At 57.9% G+C, this 27,657-nt stretch overlaps 1 protein-coding gene across 1 annotated transcript; it reads left to right on the top strand.

Annotated features, from left to right (window-relative positions):
• The first annotated feature begins 177 nt into the window (after positions 1-177).
• LOC100078286 (prostaglandin F2 receptor negative regulator) lies at positions 178-27,657 on the top strand. The gene is made up of 9 exons (XM_029080796.2): positions 178-253; positions 14,529-14,909; positions 16,323-16,736; positions 18,763-19,152; positions 20,712-21,137; positions 21,623-22,057; positions 22,610-22,717; positions 23,313-23,618; positions 24,993-27,657. The coding sequence occupies exons 1-9, from the start codon at positions 205-207 to the stop codon at positions 25,157-25,159; spliced, it is 2,676 nt and encodes an 891-aa protein (XP_028936629.1). The 5' UTR covers positions 178-204; the 3' UTR covers positions 25,160-27,657.

Genomic DNA, 27,657 nt, shown 5'->3' with positions numbered 1-27,657 from the left:
GAGCAGGAGGAGGAGCAGGAGAGGGCCGAGGAGCAGCCCCGCCCCGCCCCCCATTACCGACTCTCCCTCAGCCCCGCTCCGGATTCCCGGCTCGGAAAGAAGATAGAGCCGGAGCGGGGCCCCGGCCGCCCCCCTGCCCCGGCCGCCCCCTGCCCCGACCGCCCCCTGCCCCCGGGCCGGGCCGGGCCGGGCCCCGCCACCCCCATGGGCCCGTCCCGGGAGAGGCCAATCGTGCTGGTGCTGCTGAGCCTCGGTGAGCGGGGCCGGGCCGGGCCGGGCCGGGCCGGGCAGGGAGGGGGGCGCGGGCAGGGGGCGGGCAGGGGAAGGGAAGGGAAGGGAAGGGAAAGGGTCTCCGGGGGCGGGGGGCAGGGAAGCTTCTGGAGCGGGGGAAAGGAAGGGGAGGAGGAGAGGCGGGGGAGGGGGAGGGGGAGGGGGAGGGGGAGACTCCCGGGGGAAGCGGGGGAGGAGGAGGAGGAGGAGGGGGAGAAGGAGAACCGCGCCCCGCGGCCCCCGGGAAAGGGTCCGCCGGCCCCCGGCCGAGTTTGCGGTTGGAGCCCGTGGTCCTTGGCCTCTGCCCCCGCCCCCGCCCCCGGGAAGAAGGGGGACTCCTGCGGCCCGGGGGCCGACGTCGCCCCCGCCCTGCCCCCACCCCCGGGGCGGCGGGAACCGGCCGGGACCGGCCAGACCCCACACACCCCGCCCCGGGCCCTCCGGCCGCCCCTCCGCTGACCCACGGGGCCGCCGACGGGGGAGGCCCCGCCGAGGGGGGAGGCCCCGCCGTGCTGACGACGCCCCTTCGCCCCTCCGCGCCCCCCACCGCCCCCGCCGTCGGAAAAGTCCTTCTCTAATAAGAATAATGATGGTATTTGTTAAGCGCTTACTCTGTGCAAACCACTGTTCTGGGCGCCGGGGGAATGGAAGGTCATCAGGTTGTCCCACGTGGGGCGCCCAGTCTTCATCCCCATTTTCCAGATGAGGTCTCTGAGGCCCAGAGAAGGGAAGCGACCGGTCCAGAGTCACACAGCTGACGAGCGGCGGGGCCGAGATTAGAACCCACGACCCCCGACTCCCCAGCCCGGGCCCTTTCCTCTGCGCCGCGCCCCTTCGAGACGGCCGGTCGGTGGGCGGCCGGAGGCGCCGTCCTAGGACGGGTCCTAGCTGGCCCCATCGTCTGTCGGGCCCTAGCCGGCTCTTCTCTCCCCACCCGCCCCTGCCAGTTGATGAATTGGGGGGGTCCCAATCCGTCACTTGTATCTATTAAGCAGTTGTACTCAATGCAGACCACTCTACTAAGCGCTTGGGAAGGTACAAAGAAGCAGCGTGGCTCGGTGGAAAGAGCCCGGGCTTGGGAGTCAGAGGTCATGGGTTCTAATGCCAGCTCCGCCACTTGTCAGCTGTGTGACTTTGGGCCGGTCATTTGACTTCTCTGGGCTTCAGTGCCCTCATCTGTAAAATGGGGATGAAGACTGTGAGCACCACGAGGGACAACCCGATTGCCTTGTGTGCTCCCCATCGCTCGGAACGGCGCCTGGCACAGAGTAAGTGCTTAACAAATACCATTATTATTATTACAAAATAACAGAGTTGGTAGACACGTTCCCTGCCCACGTGCACTTACAGCCTAGAGGGGAGACAGACATTAATGAGAGATATATAAATTACGGAGACGTATATAAGTGCGCTGGGGGCCGAGGGTGGGGTGAATAAAGGGTGTAAATCCAAGTGCCAGGGTGACCCAGAAGGGAGTGGGAGAAGAGGAAATGACCGATGAGTAGGGGAAGGCCTCTTGGAGGAGATGTGCTTTCAATAAGGCTTTGAAGGTGGGGAGGGTGAAAGGGGAGGGACGGAGATCCAGGCCAGAGGCAGGACTTGGGCAAGAGGTCAGTGGCAAGAGAGACGAGATCGAGGTACGGTCAGTAGGTTGGCATTAGAGGAGCAAAGTGTGGGGGCTTGGTTGTAGTAGAAGAGCGGCGAGGCAAAGTTGGAGGGGGCAAGGTGATCCAGTGCTGAAAAGTCGAGAGTAAGGAGTTTCTATCTGATAGGGAGACGGGTGGGCAACCGCTGGAGGTTTTCGAGGGGTGGGGGTACCTGAAAGTTAAATCCAAGGTCTCGCCCATGGGACCCTTCAGGGTCCTGGGATGCATTCCCAGGCCAGGCCCTGGATTTCTGGGAGCTCCCAGTTGTTGTGCAGCCGGCTTGCCAGGTGCCAGCTCCTCCCCGGCCTGCCGGATGCCGGCTCCTCCTGCCAGCTCCTCCCCAGCCCACGTCCCGGAGCCTGGCAGAAGGGGAGGTGGGCAGAGCGGGGCACCCGGGGATCCGTTGGACCTCGGCCACTCCTCCTGCGCCTTGTCTTGCCACCACTGTCGTCACTCTGGGTCCGCGGCCCTGTGTGGGAGAGAGTGACGAGAAACCAACTTGGGCCCCGTGCTCCTTAATAGCTCTGGCCGCCACGGGAGGTGAAACCACGGGATTGTCTGTGGGTTTGAACTGGACCAGCCCTGCTGTCCCCACCCTCTGGGGCAAATCCAGGCCTGGGAGGGGCCCGTGGCCTCCCTCCGCACAGCCTCGGACATCATTCTTCTAAATGCAGGGACTGCCGGCTGCTGGCCTCCCTCGGTTGGACTCCGTCGGAAAGAGGCTGCCTCTGCCCGCCTGGCCCCACCGCCCAGTTGATCCTCCCAACAACCCCATCAGGCCGGCTTCATACTGGTGCTGCTGGCTTTGCAGACTTATCGACTCCCCCCTCCTGCCTGACTCTAAGGTGCTTGAGGGCAGGGAGGATGTTTCTTATCATTAGCTTACACCCCCCCCCCCCCAGATGGTGCTCAGCAAATGCCATTTTTGGATTTGTAGTGGCAGCTGCTCTCTGTGGGAGCAGTGGGGGCAGGAGTGTGTGTGTCTCGAGTTATGCTTGAAAGATAATAATAATGGTATTTGTGAAGCGCTTACTATGTGCAAAGCACTGTTCTAAGCGCTGGGGGGGATACAAGGTGATCAGGTTGTCCCACGTGGGGCTCACAGTCTTCATCCCCATTTTACAGATGAGGGAACTGAGGCGCAGAGAAGTTAAGTGACTTGCCCAAAGTCACAGCTGGCAAGCGGCAGATCTGGGATTTGAACCCATGACCCCTGACTCCCAAGCCCGGGCTCTTTCTACTAAGCCATACTGCTTCTCTAAAGAGAGTGACAGGACCCACACCCCACCCTTTGCCTTCCCCTTTCCTCCCCTTCCCTCCCCTAGGGCTTCCCTGCTGTCCAAGAGAGACACAAAATAATAATGATGGTATTTGTTAAGTGCTTATTATGTGTCAAGCACTGTTCTAAGTGCTGGGATAGATACCAGGTAATCAGGTTGGACACAGTCCCTGTCCCACATGGGGCTCACAGTCTTAATCCCCGTTTTAGAGATAAGGTAACTGAGGCCTGGAGAGGTGAAGTGATTTGCCCAAGGTCACACAGCAGGTGTGTGAGCTGGGATTAGAACCCATAACCTTCTGACTCCCAGGCCTGAACTCTGTCCACTACACCCTGCTGCTAGCTATTGGCAACTACTTAGATATCAAGGGGAAGCAGGAGCTCGGGAGTGAACCCATGAGACACATCTTTAGAATCTCAAAAATATACCGGTTGGCAGAAAAAGGTCTAGAGGGTTTTAGGCTGCCTGGCTAGAAAACTGGTTTTGGGAGGAAAGAGGAACCTGGTGGTGAGGGAAGGGATTGAAGTGGGAGAGGGTCTTTTTTTTTGTGTGTGTGTGTGTGTACGTGTGCGCACGTTCACGCACGAATGTGCATGTATGCATTGACGCAAGCTGTTGTGGACCCCTGGCAGCTCAGGAATTTCACTCTCCTTAGGGCAGCAGGCCAGCTGAGAAGCAGCATGGCCTAATGCAAAGAGCACAGGCGTGGGAGTCAGAGGACCTGGGTTCTAATCATGGCTCCGCAATTGGCTTGCTGGGTGATCTTGGGCAAATCCCTTAATTTTTCTGCACCTCATTTCTCCTTTTCTCCCTCCTACCTAGACTCTGAGCCCTTCATGGGACAGTGACTATGTCCAACCTAATTTACTTGTATCTGCCCCAGTGCTTAGAACAGTATTTGACACGTAGTAAGTGCTTAACACATGGTATAAAAAAGCCACACCTCCCAAAGAAGCTCCTGCCTGTGGAGATACAGTTCTCCTGCTTTTCAGCAACCACTTCCTCCTTGCACTGGGTTCCTTGGACCTGGGGTGGGGCGGGGCTTCTGTAGGTGGAGCAGTGGCCAGGTGTCTGCCTGCAGGGGTTGGGTGGAGCCACCAGAGGACTGCTCTGGACACAGGTCCTGGACCCCAGGCCAAATAGTCCTGTCGCCCCAGGGCCGGGCGGGATGGCTTCTCTCCACTTCTGCCCTTTAGACCCAGCTTGCCCTTTGCCAAGCCGGGGGCCCTGGAGGCTTCATCTGAGGGGGGTCGAAGGTGGGCAGAAGGGCAGAGCTCAAGCCTGAACCTCCCTTTCCACTTTCGGGTCCCTCCTGGCTCTTTGGCAGGTGCGAGTCCCAACCCACATGCCGCTGAGCCATGGTGGCCACTCCCCAGGGATGCTGGGAGCGGTGCCCGCCACAGGGGTCTGAACCTCATTCCAGTTTCGCTTATCCCAAACCTCTGCCAAAATTTAGAGTTTCCAACCATGCCTGAAAAGACCCCAAATAAAAGATTTCGTGGTCTGTTCGCTCTTTGACGCTTTCTGCCTCCCAGCCCCACCTCCACAACTAAAATTTCCATCCCCAGCCCCTGCGCTCACAGGGATCAGTTGAGACCTCTCATTTAAACCCTGTGTGTGTTGCTCAGAAATTTTGTCCTGGGCATTGATTGGGAAAAACATAGTGTGCCCGTGCTCTCTCTCTCTCTCTCTCTCTCTCTCTCTCTCTCTCTCTCAAATTTGGGGGGTAGAGGAATCGATCAATCCTGTTGAGTGTTTACTGAATGCAGAGCACTGGACTAAGCGCTTGGAAAAGTACAATGCAATAGATTTGGTAGGCACAATCTCTGCCCACAGAAAACTTACAGTGGGGGGCAAAATGCCAAAAAAATTCCAGAAAGGAGAAATAGTAGAGAATAGGGATGTAGACATAAGTGCTGTGGGGCTGGTGTGAGTAGTCGAGTATTAAAGTGCTTAAGGGTTACACAGCTGAGTGCACAGACAACAGAGTGGGGAGGGCAGGTAGGGGAAATGAGGGCTTAACCGGGAAAGGCTTCTTGGAGGAGATGTGATGGTTGGATGGTTTGGAAGGAGGGGAGGATTATGGACCGTTGGATATTGAAGAGGAGGGATTTCCAGGCGCGAGGGAGGTTGAGGGCAAGGGGGTCAATGGCAGGATTGAGATACAGAGAGTAGGTTGGCCTTAGAGGAGTGGAGTGTGAGGTTTGGGTTATAGGAGATCACCAAGGGAAGGTAGGAGGAAGAGAGCTGATTGAGTGCTTTAAAGCCAGTGGTACAGAGTTGCTGTTTGACTCAGAGGTCATTGGGGTTTTTGAAGAGTGGGGAAATAGGGACGGAATGGTTTTTCAGAAAAATGATCTGAGCAACCGAGTGAAGTATGGCCTGAAGAGATATATCCAAAACAGAACTCCCTATCTTCCCACTCAAACCGTGTCCTCCCTTGTCTTTCCCATATTGTGGACAACATCACTACTATCCTCCCTGTTTTACAAGCCTGTAACCTTGGCATTATCCTCAACTCATCTCTCTCATTCAACCCACATATCCAATCTGTCACCAAATCCTGCCGTTCTAAGCAGTGTGGCTTAGTGGATAGAGTACAGACCTCAGAGTCAGGTCTTGAGTTCTAATGCCGGCTCTGCCACTTGTCTGCTCTGTCACCTTGGGCAAGTCACCTCACTCCTCTGTGCCTGTTACCTCATCTGTAAAATGGAGATTAAGATTGTGAGCCCCATGTTGAACAGGGACTGTGTTCAACCCGTTTTGTTGGTATCCACCCCAGTATTTAGTACAGTGCCTGGCACATAGTAACTGCTTAACAAATACCACTATTATTATTATTAGTAGTATTATTGTTATTATTCTACCTTCACATGGCTAAAATCTGCCCTTTCTTCTCCATCCCAACTGCTACTATGCTGATCCAAGCACTTATCCTACTCTGCCTTAATTACCACAGCAGCCTCCTCATTCACCTCCTGTCTCTCCTGACTCCAGTCCTGACTTCACTCTGTTGCTCGGATCATTTTTCTACAAAACCGTTCAGTCCATGTTTCCCCACTCCTCAAGAACCTCCAGTGATTTCCCATCCACCTCTTCAATCGGAACCTCCTTACCATAGGCTTTAAAATCAGCTTGCCCCCTCCTAACTCATCTTGCTGATTTCCATCTACCACCCAGCCCGCCCACTTCTCTCTTCTAACATCAACCTACTCGCTGTGCCTTGATCTCATCCATCTCGACACTGACCCCTTGCCCGTGTCCTCCTTCTGGCCTGGAACCCCTCCCCATTCATATGTGACAGACACACTCTTCCCACATTCATATCTTGATTAAAATTATATTCTCTCGAAGAGGCTTTTCCCAAATAAGCTCTACTTGCTCTTCCCTCTGCATAACCTATGTACTTGGATCTGTACCCTTTAAGCCCTTGATATTCACCTTTAGCCCCACGAGTTACGGATAGGTACGTATCCGTAACTTCTTTAATGTCCAACTACCCTTCTAGATTGTAAACTCGTGTTGGGCAGGGATCATATGTACTAACTCTGCTGTACTGTACTTTCCCAAGCACTTAGGCCAGTGCTCTGCATTCAGTAAGCATTCAATATTTTTTTTAATGGCATTTAAGCACTGACTGTGCGTCAAGCCCAGTTCTACGCGCTGGAGTAGATGCAAGTTTACCAAATTGAACACACTCCCTGTCCCACATGGGACTCACAATCTAAGTTAGAAGGGAGGAGGATTTAATCCCTATTTTACAGATGAGGTAACTGACACACAGAGAAACTAAGTGACTTGCTCCAGGTCACACGGCAAGCAATTGGCAGAGCTAGGGTTAGAAGCCAGATCCTCTAACTCCTAGTCCTGTGCTTTTTCCACTAGGCCATTCTGCTTCTCCTAAATAAATGCCACTTATTTATGATTGGTGAATTAGAGAGACGGGAGGCAGGGAGGTCAGCAAGGAGGCTGATGCAGCAGTCAAAGTGGGTAATAAGTGCTTGGATCAGCGTGGTAGCGGTTTGGATGGAGAGGAGAGCGTGGATTCTAGAGCTGTTGTGAAGGTAGAAATGACAGACTTTTGAGGCATTTTTGAAGTCTGGCTAAACCCCAGCTGCAAAGCCAGTGTATTCATCCCCCGATCCCCCCAGTAGTCAGCTGGGCTCTTACAGCCATACTGCGTGCGGCAGGGGGATGATGGCACCGTCTCCCGGTGAGAACGGCAGATCAGTCCTAAGCCTGCCTCACCAAGAACCCATGCAGAGGAATTGATTCTAGGGTTTGTGGCTTGTTCGGCACCAGTCACGCTCTCTCGTCCCTGCTGGGCTACAGAGCGCAATGGCTGAATGTGTGCCCTTGTGTGTCCAGAGTCCTGATGACAGACTTCAGGCCTCGGTGGAGATCGGGGGGAGTGGAAATCTCCTACCCGAAGCCACTCTGCCACTCTCCGCAGCTGTTCTGAAATCTGCCTCTCGATCTCCCGGAGTAGAAAACTGCAACCCCTCTCTCGACTGACTACTGCCCCCCAGACTGCTCTGGCCACTGCAGAGTCTTCTCCAGGTCCTGCCACAGCCTGTTGCTTGGTACTGTGCGGCACCAGGTCGTTAAAAGTGTTGGTCGTGTCCTCCCCGCTTGCATGTGGCCCCTTCAGCTCAGTGTAGAGCAGCTGTTTGGCTATCCTGCTGTTGTCCTTGCTCCCCAGGCTGAGTGGCCACGATCTCAATGCCAGTGAACTGACGATGGTCCAGGCCCTAGTGGTTGACAGTCAAACCCCGCCCCCTGATGTGGAATAAGACAGGAGCATGTCTTCCGGGCAGAGGTCACTCCTGTGGCTGGCTCGGGTCTCCCGGCCGTATTGACGGCCGGATCCCACACGGTTCTGTGGACCTGCGGCTTGTGGGTGAAGCTTGTCCCGCTGTGTCCCTCTTTCAAAAGGCAGGCCAGCTTTCTCGAGTCTGTTATGTGCGTTGTTGGAGAGCACACGTGCCTAGGCAGCAGAATTTGGCGACCGCATCAGGTTCTGTGTTGCTCACGGGTTGGATCTCCTGGTACGGAGTGGCACGTGAAGCGGGTTTCCTCTGGGGCTGCGTTTGGTCCCTGTCCCTGGGCAGGCTGTGTTAGCGATGCCCAGGCTTTTGGTCCCTGAACTCAGATCACACCTCCGGCGGCGCTCCCCCGATGCTCTCAAAGACCCTCCGCGCTTCTCCCGGAGTGCTGGTTGGAAGTTTCCCGATGAGGTGAAAGCAGATCTGTCACCACTGCCAACAGTGACGTTTCCTCCCCCTCGGGCCTTTGTGGTATGCAATGGTATCACTGGGATTGGCTGTGACTCCCGGCCCCCTTCTCACATTCCACCCCCCTCCCCCCAACAAAGGGAGTGGGAGGGGGTGAGGGCGCCCCCCTTGTGGGCCATCTGGCCCCCCCGGATCTGCTTTCCGTTTCCCGGTGGCCTGACGCTCTGGCTCATCCGCCAGGCTATTGACATTCCTACTTTCCCCTCCACATGTCGGTCTCCACGGGGCGAGTCCCCCGGGCCGAGAGTGATGAAGAGGAACGACTTTGATTCAGGCCCTCCTTCCCTTCCGCTCGGGCCTGACTCGGCCCAACCGGGCCCCGTTCCCGCCAATCCTTGTCGGGGCCTGAGCTCAGGGCTGGTCCTGCTGTGACAGGCCCGGCCTTCCGCCCGGCCTGCCCTCCGCCCGGCCGGGCAGCGGCTCCCACGGGGCTCCGCCGAGCCGCCTGTGGAGGCAGGTTTGTCCCCGGGGCCCCGGAGGAGGGGCCAGTGGGATGTAAGCCTGGTTGCTAGGGGAGCCGGCCATGAGGCCGGCCCCTCCCTGCCCCGGCCTGGGTGCGCCTTGCTAAACGTCACAGGCTACTACTGCAGGCCATGGCCCAAAGCTGGCTACCGCTGCCCAAGGACAGTGCTCACTGCCCTGACAGGGAGGGCCGGGGGGCATGGGGCTATTCAGCTCAGTAGGTAGGGGTGTCTGGGCCCAATGAGGGGGTCTGGGTTTCCCCCCCCCCCCCCCCCCGCCTCTTAAATGCACCGGGTATCAAGTGGTCCTGGGGCTCTGGTTGGAACAAATGGACACCATCTCGGGGACTGTCTGTCTCTGACTCAGTTTCTCCTGGCACCCCTGCCCTGGACCGTCTCTGTGGGATTGTCTGTCTCTGATACAGTGTGCCCCCTGGCACCCCTGTCCTGCATAGTCTCCCTCTGGCATTATCTGTCTCTCAATCAATCAGTTGTTACTTAATGAGTGCTTACTTGCAGAGCACTTTGCAAAGTGCTTGGTGTACAGTACAGCGGAATTAGCAGACACATTCTGTGACCATAACGAGCAGTTTAATAATAATAATAATAATAATGGTACTAGTTAAGCGCTTACTATGTGCCAAGCACTCTTCTAAGCACTGGGGTAGTTACAAGATAATTGGATTGGACACAGTCCCTGTTCCACAGGGTTCTCACAGTCTTAATCCCCCTTTTACAAATGAGATAACTGAGGCCCAGAGAAGTGAAGTGACTACTTGTCAATGGTCGCACAGCAGGCATGTGGTGGAGGTGGGATTAGAACCCTGGACCTTTCATTCATTCATTCAATAGTATTTATTGAGCGCTTAATATGTGCAGAGCACTGTACTTAGCGCTTGGAATGTACAATTCGGCATGTACATTGGAATGTACAATTTCCACTAGGCCACGCTGCTTCACTCTAGGGGGAGACAGACATTAGTATGAATAAATTCATAAATTTATAATATATAATATATACATAGTCTTTGACCCGGTGTCCCTCCGGTACCCCTTCCCTGCCTTATCTTTGGGACTATCTGTCTCTGGCTCCACCCCCACCCCTGCACTCTCCCACCACACTCCCACCACAATCCCAGCCTCCCAGGAGAACAGATCGGACAAGGCAGACCCTGCTGCTCCAGAGAAGCCACTGAGAACTCGGATTCGATGGAGGAGGGGTGAGGAGTGCCAAGAGCGGTGCTTTCCAGAAACCCAACAATGGGTCTTTCCAGCTGATGGGCCGGGGGCTTGGGTGCCGGAGCTTTCCGATCTGGAGCCAGCTTCCCTCCAGGCAGCGGTAACCTGCCCCAATGACTGGGCTTAGAGCTGCGGCTGAGGGTGTGGGACGCTCAAACAGAGCCTGCTCTGGAGTGGCCCCTGGGCGGAGCCGGCTTTCCTCTAATCGTTCTACTTCTATGTGTGTCCCGCTCCATTCCCTCCCCTGCGGCCCTCGCCGCCGCGCCCTGACCCTCCTCGGCCTTCCTGTGGGCCTGAAGGGACGACTCTCGGGCTGGCAGGGTTCATGCGAGGTTGGTTCCTCCCTGTGGCCCCTGGGCTTCTCCTGGAATTGGGCTGGCAAGGTTCATGAGGGCTTAGTTCCTCGCCATGGGCCCTGGGCCACTCCTTGGGCCGGCAGGGTTCAAGCAAGCTTGGTTCCTCACTGTGGCCTCCCGGGCCAGCCGCTCTATGGGCTGTGCTGGCAGGATTCCCTGTGGCCCCCAGGCCTCTCCTAGAGCTGTGCTGGCGTGGTTTGTGCGGGCATGGTTCCTCTCTGTGTCCCCTGGGCCGCTCCTCGGGCTGGCAGGGTTCATGCAGTTTTGGTTTCTCGCTGTGGTCCCCGTGCTCCTCCTCAGGGCCAGGCTGGCTGGCGGCTGCCGCCTGGCCCTCAGGGTATGAGGGTCTCGGGCCCTCGGGGACTGGAGCTTGGAGCTTTTTCCTGGTGGGCCCAGACTCCTGCCTGTTGGGCTGTTTCCAGCTCCTATGGGACTCCAGGGATGCTCTCAACAGGGCCTGGGGGGGCCCTGAGTCTCTAGATCGCCAGGTCCTAGGCCAGCCTGGAGGCTCCCCGGGAGCAAGGCATTGATTGTGTCTACCGACCCTCCAATCCTCTCCTCAGCACTCAGTTCAGTACCCTGCGCGTGCTAGGCCAGGCTCCATACTAGGGGATGTCGGTGAAATGCTGCTGTTCAGACCTTGGGAGAACCGGGATGTGTCTTTTTGCCTCATGGGGACGAAGAGGGGCCAGTCCCGGGGTCCCACGCTCAGTGTCCAGGAGAAGGAGCCGACTTCAGGTCTGTCAGGCCACCCAGGAACGGGTGCTGTCCAGGAATTAGGCAACTTTGGACCAGCCACGTGAGCCTGGGAGTCGACAGCATAGGGGTGCACATGTGTGTGATGTCGGGAATCTCCTCCTGGAGAACCACGGCCGGGAGTCCGACCGCCGGCAGAGCCAGCCTCCCGGGAATCGGCCCGGGAAGCAGCCAATCTAGAGCGAGAAGTAGGTCGCCTTCTCCCCCACCCCCCCAGAGTGTGCCTCCCCAGGGCTTCCCACTTTTGCACATCTTCCAGCCTTCATCTCCTGCCCACAGCTCAGTCGTGCCCGTCTCATTCATTTATTCATTCATTCAATCTTATTTATTGAGTGCTTACTGTGTACAGAGCACTGTACTAGGAGCTTGGGAAAGTACAATACAACAATAATGAATGACAATCCCTGCCCACAACGAGCTCACAGTCTAGGCGGGGGAGACTGAAATCAATACAAGTAAACAGACATCAATATAAATAAATAAAATTACAGATACATACGTAAGTGCTGTGGGGTGGGGAGGGGGGGAAGAGCAAAGGGAGCAAGTCAGGGTGATGGATGAGAGGGGGAAAATGAGGAAAAGTGGGGCTTACTCTGGGAAGTCCCCTTGGAGGAGATGTGCCTTCAGTAAAGCTTTTATGTGGGGGAAATTGGTGGATTTGAAGAGTGAGGGAGGTCCAGGTCAGAGGTAGGACGTGGGCCAGGGGTCAGCGGCGATATAGGCGAGATCAAGGCCCTACGCATGGCCTGGAACCACCCCCTTCTCCCCGCCATGGCCCAATCCTGGTCACAGCACGACTGCTCCTGGAAGCCAGGCTGGTGGCCCAGTGGGAAGGGCGAGGCACTGGGAATCAGAGTTGGAGGCCCAGCTCTGCCAAGGGCCGGTTGATGTGGGCGTGGACCGCATGAGTCATCTGCTACCTTCCACCCTTCGCCCGGGCTCGGATCTCCGTCCATGCCCCTGAATTCCCATCTGCTTCCCTGATAGGTTCCCAGTGCCCTGATCATGTCAACTCAAACCCTCTTTCCTCCTGCAGCTGCCAAGCACTGGTAGATTTTCATCCCATCCTCAGCACTCCTGTACATTTTTATCTGGATTTTTGTTGGTATACTCAATTTCCGATTCTGTTATTTTGTCCAGATGTAATGAACTACTTCCTGCTCTAGCCTTGTTTTTCCTGCTGTGCCCACTCTTTGTAAAATGTATCTGTCAGGCCCCCCACCAGATTGTTAGCCCCTTGAGGGCAGCCAACATGTGCCCTCCTCCCAAGTGCCTGGTGTGATTCTTCACACTCAGGCAGTGCTCAGAAAATGCTTTGGACTGATTTTTTTCCACTGCGCCTCCCCCGCAACCCGCATCCCCACCCCCTCATCACTTGTCTCCCCTTCAGTTGGGGTGTAGCTAGATTTGAGTTCTGGGGGAGATTGGGTGGGGATGGGGTGAAGGGGTAGCAGAGCAGCCTGGGAGAGGAGAATTGATGTGTGGTTCAGTGAACAGACTCGATTCGTTACTCTATGAAGCAGCTTCTCGGCATCTTGTGTGGCAACTATATATTAGATACCTGAACTGCAGTGAGTATGATCCCCCCCCACCACTAGAGTATCGAGGCTCTCGTCCCCAAGACCCCGTAGCCTCACTGTTAGCCTCACTGTTGGGTGAGAGAACCCCCATCCCTGATCCTTTGGTTTGGAGGGGGGGTCTCTGTGACCTTGGAGCTTGGGCCAGAAAACACCTATCTGAGCTACCTGGAACTGACCGTCTGGGCACTAACACTGCTCGGGCTCTATCGGCACCCAGATGTGGAGGGACCTGGGCTGAACAAATGCTCCTGGAGCAGAAGCCCAGTGGGAGACAAGCAGGCTGAGAGAGAGGTGAGAACAGTCAGGGGAATCAACCGAGCTATCAATAGATGGTACTAATTGAGTGCTTACTATGTGCAGAGCACCGTACTAAGTCCTCGGCAGAGTACAAGGCAGGGAATAGTAAGCATTTAATTAATATCGTCAGCATAATAGCAGTTTGGATGGAGAAGAAAGGATGGATTTTAGAGGTGTCATAAAGGTTAAAACGACCGGATTTAGTGACCGATTGAATATGTGAGTTGATTGGAAGAGTTGAGTTGTGGATAATGCCCAGGTTATGGGCTTGTGAGGCGGGAAGGATAGTGGTGTTGTCTTTAGTAATGGGAAAGGCACAGGGAGAACGGGGATTGGGTGGGAAGATGAAAACTTCTGTGTCAGTCGGCAGAAACAAAGCCAGAGGCGCCGGAGCCAGGGAAGAGAAGGGGAGAGTCCGTTCAGACGGCCTTGCTCCTGCGGGGCTTTCCTTGGGTGATGCGGCTGGGATGCCAGGCTGCTGGTGTCCTAGGAGACCTCCTGGATGGGACATTGTAAGCTCCTCGTGGACAGGGATCTTGTCTATCAACTCTGATATATTGTACTCTCCCAAGCACTTAGTACAGTGCTCTGCACTCTCTTGGGCTTGACTGATTAAGAGAGAGTTGTGTGCAAGTGCAGGCCACGGGGTCGGGGGAGACAGTGACTAGGTGAGTTCTCTGAAGGGGGGGGGATGGGGGAGGGCAAAGGTGACTGCATGAGTTCTTCGGAGCTTGGGGATGGGGGAGGGGGACGCGCGTGAGTTCTCTGCAGCGTTGGGGTGGGGGAAGGGGAGGGTGACTGCGCGAGTTCTCGAACCTGGGGATGTGTGAGAATGTAGCTCTCTATGCTAGGGTGTAACCCCAACCCCTATCCCACCACTGCTTCTAGGCTGTAACCACTCCCCCAACCAGTGCTGCGAGGCTGTAACCGCTCCCCCACCCCGCCTCCAACCACTGCTGCTAGACTGTGACTACCCCCCAGCCCCCCCAACCACTGCTGCTAGACTGGAACACCTCCCCGCAACTACTGTTAGGCTGTAACCGCCAATCCCTCCCCGTCCCCCCCACTACACACCCCCCCCCATGTGAGGCTGTAAGCTCCCTCTCCTACAGCTGCTACATTTTAACCCCCCCCCCCCCCCGCCTGAACAGCTGCTAGTCTGTAAACTTATCCGACCTCAACCCCTGCTAGTCTTTAAACTTACTCCCACAACCACTGCGAGGCTATAAGCTTCTTCCCCCACTGTTGCTAGGATTTTTTGCCCTTCCCCTGCCAGGCGCTAGACTGCAAGCTTCTCTCGCTGCCTGCTGCTAGGCCTTAACCTTTCCCGACCCCCTCTGGCCCCCCAGCTCTGTGCCCTCCGTGCCGCGGACGAGTTGTGAACATTTCCATGACGAGCCTCGTTCGAGTGGTGGGCACCGAGGCGGTCATCCCCTGCCGCGTAAGTGACTACGAGGGCCCCAGAGAGCAGAACTTCGACTGGACCTTCTCTCCCTCGGAGGGCTCTTCCTTCGAGCCCGTCGTGAGCACCTGGGAGCCGGCTTTCACGGCCCCGCTGTTCGAGCCCCGCGTGGCCAGCGGGGAGATCCAGCTGAGGCGGACGGGCCACGACGGGGTGGAGCTTCTGATCCGGCCCGTCGGGCCTGCCGACCAAGGGCGCTACAAGTGTTCAACCCCCAGCACCGACGCCACCGTCCAGGGCAACTATGAGGATGTGGTCCACGTCAGAGGTCGGTCCCACAATGGCGATCCGAGCTTCCTGGGCCTTGGGGGGACACGGGGCCCATCGTAACCAAGAACTAGACTGTCCCCCTTTTGCCTCAGCTGATTTATCCAATCCTCGGCTCTAGGTGCCGACCCCCCTGATGCCCCCAGAGAGCCCCTGGGGGACCAAGCCCTCACCCCGATGTCCCAGACAACCCCTGGGAGAGCGAGGCCCTCCCAACACCTTCAGATAGCCCCTGGGAGAGCAAGCCACACCTCCACCACCATGTTCCCAGGAGAACAGCCTTTTATTCTATCTCTGTTCTTTAAATTTCCTCCCAATGGTCCCACACAGCCCCTGGTGAGGGAGGCTCCCTCGATCTCCCCAGAAAGCCCCTAGGAGAGCGAGGACTCCCTAACATCCACAGAAAGCCCCAGGGAGAGCAAGCCCCCCCCTCCATGTTCCCAGACAACCCCTAAGAGAGACAGAGGCACCCCTCTAACATTCCTCCAGAGAGTCCCTGGGAGAGTGAGACTGCCCCTTGATGCTCCCAGGAGAGCGAGGCCTACCTGTCACAAGACCTTTCTATAAAAAAGTTTGCCATTGCAAACAGCAGTAAAATCCAAGCGCACCCCCCCAACAGAGTGTGTTCTGGTTAGGTGATTGACTGATGGATGGGTGGGTAGAAGGGTTGAGGTGGCTGTAAAGAAGAAGGCGTCTTGGCCCCAGCCAACAGGGGAGCAAGGAAAGGGCTCAGGTCCACCGAGCAGAAATCTGCCTGTTCACGAGGACTAGATGTTGCCCTACTGCCTCAGCCTGCGATTGGCTGCTTGGGTGCTCTCCCCGACGCCACTCCCCCAGCCCCAACTGGCACAACTGACTGTTCAGGCAGGTGAGGGGGTTGGAGGGAACCGCGGGCTGGTCACTCCGGTGGGAGCAGCCACTGGCCCCGAGTCACCCCTGCCATCGTCTGAGACCTCGCGCTGGACTCTAGTTGGGCCTGGGCTTGGGAGCAGCCAGTGGGATCAGAGGCCAGAGGCCTGGGGCAGGAGAGGAAGGTAAATTGATTGACATTGGGGAAAAGTCCTGTTCTCCCTCCCTCCCCCACCCCACCTCTGCAGGCCTCGGTCACACGTATCCCATGCCTTTTCCTTCCCTTGCCAGGGACTGCTTTCTGCAGGGGGCACTACCCCCTCTCTTCCCAGGTGGTATTCAGGGAGGAGCATGGGACAGCGACTCCCATCCATGATGGGCTGAACGTTGGACATCCCGCTTGGGGTAGAGGCAAGGGAGGCAGTGGTGAGGAAAATGTGGTCACATATCCACCTCTGGGGCGATAGACTGGCTAGATCCCTCCAACTCCCTGTGGTTGAGGCTGAGGGCAGAAGGGTGGGGGGTGGGGCTGTGGAGTGGAGAGTAACAGAGCTTCCTCCCGCAGTGCTCACGGACGAGCTGCATGTGGGCGCAGGAGGCCAGGAGTCTGCATCTTTGCGCGTGGCCCAAGGGGACCCGTTGGAGCTGCAGTGCTCCGCCTCCACGGCCACCGCGGAGCACACTCACCTAGCTGTGCGCTGGGAGGTCTGGCGGGGCCCGGAGCGGCACACCGTCCTCTCTCTGACACACATGGGCCGCCTCCGCCCCGGCCCCGAGTTTGAGCAACGCTACCGAAGCGGAGACGTGCGCCTGGACACGGCCGGCGAGGACAGTTTCCGCCTGTCTGTGGCCCGGGCCCAGCTGGGGGACCAGGGCGCCTACAGATGTGTGGTCAGCGAGTGGGTCAGTGAGGCCGGGAGCTGGCAAGAGATCCAAGAGAAGAGCGTGGATGTGGCGAACGTGACGGTCCACCTGACCGGTGAGTGTCTGAGCCTTTTCGGACCACTGATCGGTGCCACTCAGGCCCTGCGAGTCTCACTGAGATTGGAGGCTGGAGCTGGGAGGCCAGGGTAGGAGGCACAGGGCATGAGGCCCCAAGCCCATCCACGTTGCTTCGGTCACTCAGCTCCCTTGCGCCCCGCTGCTCCAGTGTAAGACACTCCCACCGGCCAGCAAGGCCACGATCTTGCTGCCTGCGCTTGGTCATTGCTTGGGGAGGGTCCCTGCCTGATTGCTTTAATCTGAACAAAGCCTGCCCCCCAGGGCTCCTGGAGTCAGTCACCCTTTTGCCGTGATGTTGGGCCAACTGATCCATTAATCCAGTGATAGTAATAATAATTGTGGCATTTGTGAAGTGAGCCCCACCTGGGGCAATCTGATCACCTTATATCCCTCCCAGCGCTTAGGACAGTGCTTTGCACATAGTAAGCGCTTAACAAATGCCATTGTTGTTATTTGTGAAGTGCTGTGTGCCAGTCACTGTAGTGGATGCAGGCAAATCAGATTAGATACAGTCCCTGTCTTATGTGGGGCTCGCAGTCTTATGAGAAGCAGCGTGGCTCAGTGGAAAGAGCCCGGGCTGGGGAGTCGGAGGTCATGGGTTCGAATCCCAGCTCTGCCGCTTGTCAGCTGTGTGACTGTGGGCAAGTCACTTCACTTTTCTTTGCCTCAGTTACCTCATCTGTTAAATGGGGATTAACCGTGAGCCTCACGTGGGCCAACCTGATTATCTTGTATCTCCCCCAGCTCTTAGAACGGTGCCCTGCACATAGTAAGCACTTAACAAATACCAACATGATTATGATTAATTACCATTTTACAGATGAGGTGACTGAGGCGCAGAAAAGTTAAACGACTTGCCCAAGGTCGCAGAGCAGACGAGTGGCAGATTGGGGATTAGGGCCCTGGTCCTTCTGACTTCCAGGTCTGTGCTCTATCCCCTGGCCCTCTGCTGAGTTGAGTGGGGAATCTCAGAGGACGAAATCGCTCCCCTCCCTGCCTCGGGAAAGAGCACGGTCGAGGCCGCAGAACCCGAAACACATCCTTCAAAGATGGCACAGTCCCCTTCCCTCAGTCTCCAAGGCCCTCCTGGGAGTTAAGGGAGCAAACTGTTTCCCCAAGCCTGTCCTTCCTCCCCTCTGCCCTTGAAGGACTGCACCAGGGAAGAGGTCACTTTTGCTAAGGAAACAACCTTCAAGCAAACACAAGCTCCAAACCCGGGAGCGAGTTGTTCCCGGATCCACCCCGCCAGTGGGAAATGGCAGCGTGGCTCAGTGGAAAGAGCACGGGATTTGGAGTCAGAGGTCATGGGTTTGAATCCCGGCTCTGCCACTTGTCAGCTGTGTGACTGTGGGAAAGTCACTTAACTTCTCTGTGCCTGAGTTACCTCATCCGTAAAATGGGGATTAAGACTGTGAGCCCCACGTGGGACAGCCTGATTCCCGTGTCTACCCCAGCGCTTAGAACAGTGCTCTGCACATAGTAAGCGCTTAACAAATACCAACATTATTAAATGGCTTGTGAAGCACGGCTCCAGCAGGGGCTCCTCCAGCACCGGCCCCGGGTAGCCGGGCTGGCTCCGGGCCGCTCTAGGGGACTCCGGCCCCAGGCAGCTCTGGTTCCCGGTTCGGGTGTCTGCGGCCGTGGATCCGGATGACGCTGCTTCTTGCCAGCTCCGGCTCCATCTCCTGGTGGCTCCGGCTGGCTCCTGTCAGCCCTCAGGGAATATCTTTTTTTATCACAACGGTGGCATTCGTTAAGTATTCATTGTGTGAAAAGCTCCGTAGATACAAGATAATCAGGGCAGACAGAATCCCTGACCCACACGGGGCTCACGTTCTAAGAGAGAGGGAGATTAGCTGATGGATGAGGCCCAGAGAAGTGAAATGCCTTGGCCCAGGTCGCACACCTGATGTGTGGTAGGACCCGGGTCCCTCGACTCCCAGTCCCAAGCTCTTTCCCTTAGGCCGCGCGCTGCTTTCTTAGCCTTTGTTTTTGCTCTGCAGCTCTCAGCGTTACCCTCCGCAGCCAGAACGTGTCTGTGGCAGAAGGCAGCGACCTGGCTCTTAACTGTACGGTGACGGCGGCAGCCCGGAGCGACGTGATCCGAACCGCAGTGACGTGGTATTTCAGCGGGGGCCCGGACCCCACTCTGCCACCTCACGCCCGGGTCCTGGCCAGTTTAGACCACCGGTCTGTGCTGAGAGCCTTGCCCAGAGTGGGCCTGAGCCACGTGGCCCCGGGCTCCTATCGCTTGCTCGTCCGGGATGCTGGCCCGGACGGCACCGGCTACTACTTCTGCCGGGCGGCCCTGTGGGCCCCGGGCCCCGACGGGAGCTGGAATCAGGTAGCCGAAGGGACGTCTGCTCCGGCCCGGGTTCAGGTGACGACACCGGGTGAGTGACTTCTTGACCGGACGGGGCCGTGGAGTTGATGGCTCTTTTCTGCTTAAGCACCCTGACTTGTGGTGCCTGGAGCGGGCAGGGTTGTCGAGGGTGAGCTGGGAAGGAGGGCTGCCTGGGGGAGGCACCCAGGATTAGCCTAGGGTGGTGACAAGTGAGTAATATGAGTTATACGGGCGGTTGTAGAAATAGCAGCGACAGCATTCATTGAGCATGCTCACTTGGTGGGGTGCACCTGACTAGTCACTTGGGAAGTACAGGATAACCAAGTCCCCTGTTCCCCACCCACAAGGAGCTTACACTCTAATGGGAAAGACAAGTATAAAATGATTTTTAACTAGAGAGGTCAAAGGTGAATTAGATACACACGCGTATATGTATATGTGGGCTTAAAAGGATTTAAATGAAGTTCATAAATTCATACGTTATTGAGGAAAATTGAACCTATCAAGTGCGATTTCAGCTCCTCTCCAGTCCCTCCCTCCTCCTGCCCCTTCTTCAACTTTCCCATCTTTCCCAGAAGTAGCTCAAGAAGAGAACTGCCTTCTCTTAAAATCACCGGGTCATTATTATTATTATTATTATTATTATGGTATTTATTAAGCATTTACTGTGTGCCAAGCACTCTTCTAAGTGCTGGGGTAGATACAAGGTAGTCAGGTTGTCCCACGTGAGTCTCACACTTTTAATCCCCATTTTACAGATGAGGTCACTGAGGCCCAGAGAAGTGAAGTGCCTTGCCCAAGGTTACACAGCAGACAAGTGGCAGAGCCAGGATTAGAACCCAAGTCCTCCGACTCCCGAGCCCGTGCTCTTTCCGCTGAGCCATGCTGCTGGTCATCTGACTCCATCCCTTCACAGCTTATCAAAACACTTGCCCTCCTTCCTTTTACCCTCCTGACTGCCATCTTCAACTGTTCACTCTCCGGGGCTTCTTTCCCACTGTTTTCAAACAAGCTCATTTCTCCCCTATTCTAAAAACACCGTCCCTTGACCCCCTCAGCTCCCTCCAGCCATCGCCCCATCTCCCTCCTGCCGTTCCTTTCCTAAGACTGTGGGTGGATCGGAGCTCTCCCCAGGCCTCCCGGAAGACTGGGGCTCAGGGACTGGAGCTCCCCGGGACCCCCCGGGAAGACCGGGGCAAACACAAAATCCAAACCCGGAAGCAAGTTGTCCCTAGACCAGCCCCCTAGAAAGACTGGGGCCCAGAGACTGGGCTCCCCCGCAGGCTTCTGGGAAGGCACTGACACTCACTAGGTACTAGTGGGTGTGCGGCTTCCCTGACCGGCACATACTGATTCGGAGACAGAATTTGGAGTGGATAGCTGGGAATGCCCAAATGCCATCCAGGCTACAGCCTTAAATAACACTACCACTGGACAGGCTTCCCATGCCGTCCCCTAGCATCTCGTCAGTCCGCTGGGTGCCTGGGGAAGGGCTGCTTTTTCTAGGCCTCATCAAGAGGTGGGGGTGGGTGGGGCCTCATCCGGTTGTCGTGAAGGGCTCCGGTCTGGAAGGCCCTAGAGCTTCCTCTCTCTCTCTCTCCCATACAGAGCCAGAGTTCCGGGCCCTGCTGAATGTCTCTGAGATGCCGACCCTCCCGGAGGCGCCCGTGGAGCTGGAGTGCCGCGTCGTGGGCCCGCCGTCACCGGACACCAGGTTGCGCTTCGCCGTGTCGTGGTTCCGCCGCCAGCCTCTGCGCAGCGACGACATGGCTCCCGACGAGCTCCTCGCTTCCATGGACCAGGACGGGCTACTGCAGGCCGGGGCCCAGAGCCGGGTGCGGACCCAGCGCGGGGAGATGATCTTCTCCCGAGGAGCCGTGGACAGATTTCACTTCCGGCTGCAGGGGGCCACTGAAGGGGATCAGGGGGTTTACTTCTGTGCCGTGTCTGCGTGGACCAGGCAGCAGAATCACAGCTGGGTGAAGAGCCGGGAGGTGCTGTCGGATCCAGTCACTGTCTTCTGGGCCCCATCGGGTAGGTCCTGTTTGGGCGGCGCCTCCATGCTCACCCCGGGGATGGCCCTTAGCTGGGCCTGCAGCCGACGTGGCTCTGGGAGACGTTTCTAGGGAGTTGGAGTGGGGTGGGGCCACGACTGGGCTGAGTCATGGCCTGAGTGGAGCCTGGCCACTGCAAGGGAAGAGGATCTGCCTGGCCACCCCGAGCTGGCCACCCGCCTACAGTCCAACCGGCGCTGAACACGGCCTGCTCTAAGCAGCCCCTAACAGCTGCCTCGCTTATCCCCGGCTCCCGCCCCTGACCCCACTCTCCCCAGGGGGACGTCCCACCCGTGACCCCTCTCCGACTTGCCCGGCTAGTTCTCTGTTAGACTGGTAGGGTCACCCCTGCTGCCCTCTCCTGGGGCCCAGCATCCGGCCGACGCCCCTTCGACGGGCCGGTCGATGGATTCCCGTGGCTGGAGGAAGCCCTCGGCTCTCGGCGGCCAAACCGTCTTTGTTCAGTTTCAGATGCGGAGCTGACAGTCGAGGCCCGGCAGTCCCAGGTCCCGCCGGCCACGGGGAGCTTATTCGAGATGACGTGCGAGGTCACCTCCCAGCCCGCGCCCGCAGCCAGACTCTCCGTCCTGGTCACGGCCGAGAGGCCCGCCGCGGCTCCGGCCGCTCCCCACGGCCCCAACGGCACTGTGGCTGTGGTCTCCCTGAGCCGGGACTCGGTGGTAAGGCTGGAGGACCAGGCCGACCGGACCCGGGTGGGTGCCGTGGTGCTGGAGAAGGTGCGGGAGCGCGAGTTCCGCTACCGCATGTACCGGGCGCAGCTGACCGACACGGGCCTCTACCGCTGCGCTGTGACCGCCTGGCTCCCGGCGGCCGGTGGCCAGTGGAGAGAAGCCGCCACCGGCCTGTCCAATCCCATCCTGCTAGACTTGCAGACGTCAGGTATGTCCTGGTGGGTTTGGCCGGGCTGGGTTTGGGCCGGTGGTTGGGGTGGGCTGGGTGTGGGCCAGAGCTGGGTCGGAGCGGTCGTGGGCCAGGGACAAGCTGGGCCAAGTTGGGATTGGAGCTGGGGGCAGGGGAGGAGGACTGGACTGGGGTGGGTGGAAAGGTTGAGGCAGGGCTGAGGCTTTCCAAGGCAGGCGGGGGCCAGGCTGGGGCTCCCCTACTTCTTCCAGGGCTGAGAATCTCATTTTCCCTCCCTGGCATGAGTAGGGGCTTGGTGTCAGCCTGAGCTTCAGAGGCTGCCCACCAAACCCAGGGTGAGCATCTGGGTGGAGGCGGGGCGAAAGGATGGGTCAGGGCTGAGACTTGGCCAGTGGCAGTTCTGGGGTGGATAGGAGATGAGGCCTTGAGAGAAACTTCCTTCTGTGGATTTGCCATCCGGGTGGGTGCCTAGAGGCGCGTAGGTGAAGGGATGGGCAGGGGCCGCTGGGTTGATAGATAAGTAGCTTAGATGGACGGACAGACTCATCACCCGGCCCTGCCCTCTCCCAGGACCTGTGTTCAATGTCTCGGTGCACTCGGACAGGCCCACGGTGTACCGTGGTGACCTGGTCAGCCTGTTCTGCATTGTTTCGGTGGACGGAGGAGCCCCTGACCCAGGTACCCTATTCCCTTCTTGCATCTCCCCGACTTGTGGAGGCCCCTGGTGCCGGTGGGGAGGAGTCTGGGGCTGGGGCAGACCCCAGGAGAGGAAGGGTCTTTGGAGAATACAGGATTGGAAAAATACACTCTTATGCACAGTGCCTCTGTGCGTATGGGTCCTGACCATCCGTAGGTGCCTCCTTAGGTATCCCTGGGCATCCCTGTGGGTCCCCAACATCCCCATGTGTCCCCGTGGGTCCCCGACATCCTCAGGTGCCCTGCCCTGGGTTCCCATCCCTGGGTATCCTGCCCATCCATCTCTGGGTGTCCCACTCCAGGCGTCTCCAGATGACCTGCAGAGAGCTCAGATCCAATTGACCACATCCACCTGAGCGGGATTGGGCTGCACCAACCAGTCTAGCCTCGAAGGGGCCCCCAGTGCTGGTCTCAAACCCACGCTAGGAACCCGCATCATTGGGCCACAGCCACGGCACCAGCAAGCGAGGTCCCAGGCCGAGAATGGCCGAGATGGGGCCTGTCCGGGGCAGCCGTCCTGTCTCCCGGCGCCCTCGACGGGGACTGACCAGCTGCTCTGGGGTGGTTGTGTCCACAGAGGACCTGACCTTTGACGTGGCATGGTTCACGGTGCCCTCGTTCGGCCCGGGCGGAGCCCCCATCCACCTGGCGTCGCTGGACAGGAGCGGGGTCGTGGACAAGGCCCGGCGCCCCTGGAAGAGCGACGTCAGCCTGGAGCGCACCAGCGCCATGGAATTCCTGCTCCAGCTCCACGGCGCCGAAGACCGGGACCTGGGCGACTACTACTGCTCCGTGACGCCTTGGGTGAGGTCGGCCACGGGGGTCTGGCAGAGGGAGCCGGAGGTCCAGGCCAAGCCCCTGTTGGTAGCCGTCAGGATGGACGGTAAGGGTTTCGGCCGCTCCTGCCGCTCTCGGAGATCCCCCTTCCTTTTCCTCTCTTGGGCGAGTTACAGAGGTGCCTGGAGAAATCCGTGGACAAACATCCATGCTGAATCATTGCGAGGAGAGTCAGGGTCAGAGAGGGCAGAGTTCGGGGTGTTGAATGGTACCTGCTGCGTCACCTGGGGGAGTCGGGGATGGAGAGGGAAGAGTTAAGTGTTTCGGATGGTCCGTGCTCGGTGACTGCAGAGAGTGAGGGATGGAGAGGGGAAAGTCTGTGGTTTTAGATGGTCTAGGCTGGGACAATGGGGAGAGTCAGAGGGGTTGGGTGGTCCATGCTGGGTCAGTCAAGGAGAGCCTGGGATGGAGAGTGGGGAGTCAGAAGTATTGGATGACCTGCCGTGTGTCCTTGAGCAAAGCATTTAATTGTCCCATGTCTCAGTATCCCTCTGAAAATGGGCATAAGACTCCTGCGCTCTCTCCTTCTTAGACTGAGCCTCATTAGAGCCGGGATCTGGGTCTGGTTTGGTCATCCAGTACCTATCCTAGCACGTAGACCAGACCGAGTCCCATGAAATCCAGGGGCCGTGTCTGATTTGGTTATCCGGTACCTCCCTTAGTAGGTAGACCAGAAAACGCTTAATGAATTCCATCATCATCACGATGGTTCTCATTATCTCTAGGAGATACTCCAGGAAGGCTCAGGGCCAGGCCCCAGAGCAAAACCAGGACCACCTGCCCTAGGGGGCGTTCCTGGTGCGAATGTTGGTCCCTGAGCCTGTCAGAGACCGGCCTTGGGCGGTAGGGGGTACTGGAATGCGAGAGAGGGAGGGGGAGCAGCTGTGGGCTGGGACCCTCCCCACCCCCCGAGGCGGGAAGGGTGCAGCTCCCTGCACCCCAGGTTCCTTCTTGAAGACCGGTCCACCTTTCGTGAGTGGTAGTAATAGGAGTTGCACTAGTGATGATAGCAATAATCATCCCATGTTTCTGCAGAGCACTTTTTCTCTTGATAGAGAGTTTTCACCTCAATCGTTTCATGTTTTCACAACATCTCTGAGAGGGAGAAGCAGCTATCTTATCCCCAGTTTCAGACGAGGAAACTGATGCTCTGCGCATAGTAAGCACTCAATAAATATTATTGAATGAATGAAGCCCAGAGAGGAACAGAGGCTTGCCCTAGGGGTGAGGTAGAGCTGGGACCAGAGCCCGGGTCCCCCAGCTCCCAGCCTCCCATGCCATCCTCGAGTCAGTTCAGGCCGCTGCCAGCCGAAGTGAGGTTGGGACACGGAGCGCTCGCATGTTGAGGAGGGGGGCTGGCTGTCGGTCTGTTGGGCGAGAGGGGCCCTCCTCACTTGTCCTCTCCTCTCCATCTTCACAGTGCTGGAAGCTTTCAAGTATCCCATGCTGATCGGTGTGGGCCTGGCCTCCGGCGTGGGCCTCTTGTCCTGCCTCATCGGCTACTGCAGCTCACACTGGTGCTGCCGGAAGGAGGTGCAGGAGACGCGCCGGGAGCGACGCAGACTCATGTCCATGGAGATGGACTGAGGCCCCCGGTGGCGGCCGGGCAGCCGGGGGCCCTGCGACGTACCTGGACGGGGCCGCCACCCCTCGGCCGCCTCGACTCCGGTGGGCCACCCGCGCTGTTGGCTCTGCCTTCTTGGCCCCGAGAGCTCGGACGCCCGGCTCCACCGACGCGGCCTCCAGGATCGCCCTGGGCACGGTGACCCTGTCGTGTCGCCCGCCACCCGACTCGAGGCCCGGGGCGTCGGGCAGGAGAAGAGATGGGAAAGGGCTAGACTCCAGCCACGCTCAACATCTCCCTCTGCCCTTCCTGCTGGTCAGGGGCTGGGGAGGAGTTGGGGGGCCGGGGTGGCTGCCCGAGGGCTGGCCTCACCCAGCCCTAGACCCCTGGACCCCGATCCCAAAGGGGGCAGAGTCTTTCCCTCCTGCCCTCACGGTCAGGGTGGCACCACGAGCCCCAGACTGTGTGTGCACTTGTGTTCTGTGGAGAAGACTGGGCGTCTTCCCAACCCTGCCTTCCGCACCCTATGGGTGTGGTCAGCAATGGTCCGGGGCTCGGGTGGGTCAGTGCTTTCACATCAGCCCATTTCTGTCCTCCCGATGTCCCTGTGAGGTAGGGACAGGCAGGAATTATTTACCTCACTTTGCCCTTGGGGAAACTGAGGCTCACTGAGGTTCGGTGACTTGCCCAAAGTCACCCAGAAGGCCCATGGCAGAGATGAGCCTCGAACCCCAGTCCTCCGCCTCCCAGGCCCACGCTCTTTCTGCCACACCAGGCTGGGCCCGGAGAGGAGGCCGGCTTCTGTTGCATGCTGGTTGTTTCCCCAGGAGTGACCACGAGGCCCAGACCACTTCTGCCCTCTGCCCTCTGGCCACCTCTGCTCTCCTGCTGGGGTAGGAAGCGGCCCATGGCGGGGACGAACGTCTTCCAGGTCCAACTGTTTGCTGGTTTTTAAAGAAACTCACCCAAGCAACTGCTGCTTCTCAGGGTCTCAGCCCCTGGGCTGGCACTCCTGCCTCCCAGCGTCCCCTTTCTTTCGAGCAATAAGATGCGTTGGAGAGGAGAATCGGGTGTGACCCCAGGAGCTGTTCTGGGGAGGGGGGCTGCCCTGCCTCCTCTCCTTCTTGGTCACTCCTGGTTTCCAGCCGTCCCGCTGTCCATCGGTCACCCCCCTCCCGCCTCACTCCCAACTCCTCCGGATCACTGATCTTTCCCTGGGCCACCCTTCACGTTCCTCTGAGGATCCCAAGTTCCTTTTCCTTCCCTGTCACTCACAAGGGCCCGGTTGTGCTCCCAAGACCGGAACCAGGTCTGACCCACATGTCTGTGGTTTCCCAGTGCTGGAGTTGCTATGATGTTGATGTTTAAGCGTCTACTGTGTGCAAAGCACTGTATTAAGTGCTGGGCAAAAGACAGGGGTGATGGTTAGACACGGTTCCTGGACCCCGTCCCCGGTGTTCCCGGACTAAGATAAAAGGTGGGGCGACAGACACCTAAGATGAAAACAAAAGAAACACAGAGACACAGATCAGAGTCTATCAGGTTGCGAGGGCAGGGGCTCAGGGAGGGTCCTCCATGCCCTGTCACCCCATCCCTAAGTACTACCCACCCCCAGTCAGGGTCATGGCCTTCCTGACCTTATAAAGCTTGGCAATAGAATTGGGTCACAGTTCCCCCTGACAGATGGGCACAGGGCACCGCGGGGGCAGCAAAGATTGGAAATTCCATGTTGGGAGCTGCAGTGCCCCAAGCGCCGGTCCCGGCCACCCACGGCCCCCCGCGGACTCCGCGTCATCCGGGGCTGGGGGGTGGTCCTGTCCTGGCTGCGGGAAGGGGTCTGAGCAGAGGGCTGGCTGCCGCCCCGAAGGCAGAGCTGCGAGAGCAGCCACGCGGGTGGGTGCCAACACTTGGCAGTGCCCTCAGAGCCTATATGCCAGCGAGCAGCACTGGGAAAGAATAGCACGGGGCCTCCATCCTCCAGGTCTCCACTTCTAGCCCACTTGGCACTCGGCGGGGATGGTGCTGAGGTCACGGCCTGGTGCTATTCTGACCCTGAAAAGGTCAGAGCTCGGTGGAGCCGCAGGCCTGACCTCAAACCTGCACCCTGGAATCAGCTTCCTCTGGGGAAACTTTTGCATCCGGCTGCTTGCTTTAAACAGAGGCTTCCGGTGATTTGATTTTGAGCCTCACCGTGGCCCTCTGCCTGCTGCCCTTTACCCGCTGGCCACTGCCCCTCCCCCTGCCCACCACCCCTTCCTTCCCCCATCCACTGCCCCTGATCCCAGGGTATGTGACGGCCTCCTCAGAGGTCTCTTTTTTAGGTTTAAAGGTTCAGAACTGTCTTTGGCCCATTTTAACGTTTTGACCATTCTGTTTGTAAGGTGTATTTTCAAGGCTCTTGGTTTTCTAGTGACTTTGACTTTTTAAAAACTTGTAAATCCGCTTCGGGATGGGGCGAGTGGTGGGAGCCCGGGAGTCCATTGGCCGGTCATTACATCGCAATTCTGGTCTCCGCGGGAGA

Source organism: Ornithorhynchus anatinus, chromosome 16 (genome assembly GCF_004115215.2).
Source record: "Ornithorhynchus anatinus isolate Pmale09 chromosome 16, mOrnAna1.pri.v4, whole genome shotgun sequence".
Classification (NCBI taxonomy): domain Eukaryota; kingdom Metazoa; phylum Chordata; class Mammalia; order Monotremata; family Ornithorhynchidae; genus Ornithorhynchus; species Ornithorhynchus anatinus.
Note: the sequence above shows the minus strand (reverse complement) of the source record. Positions and strands in the feature narration are given on the sequence as shown.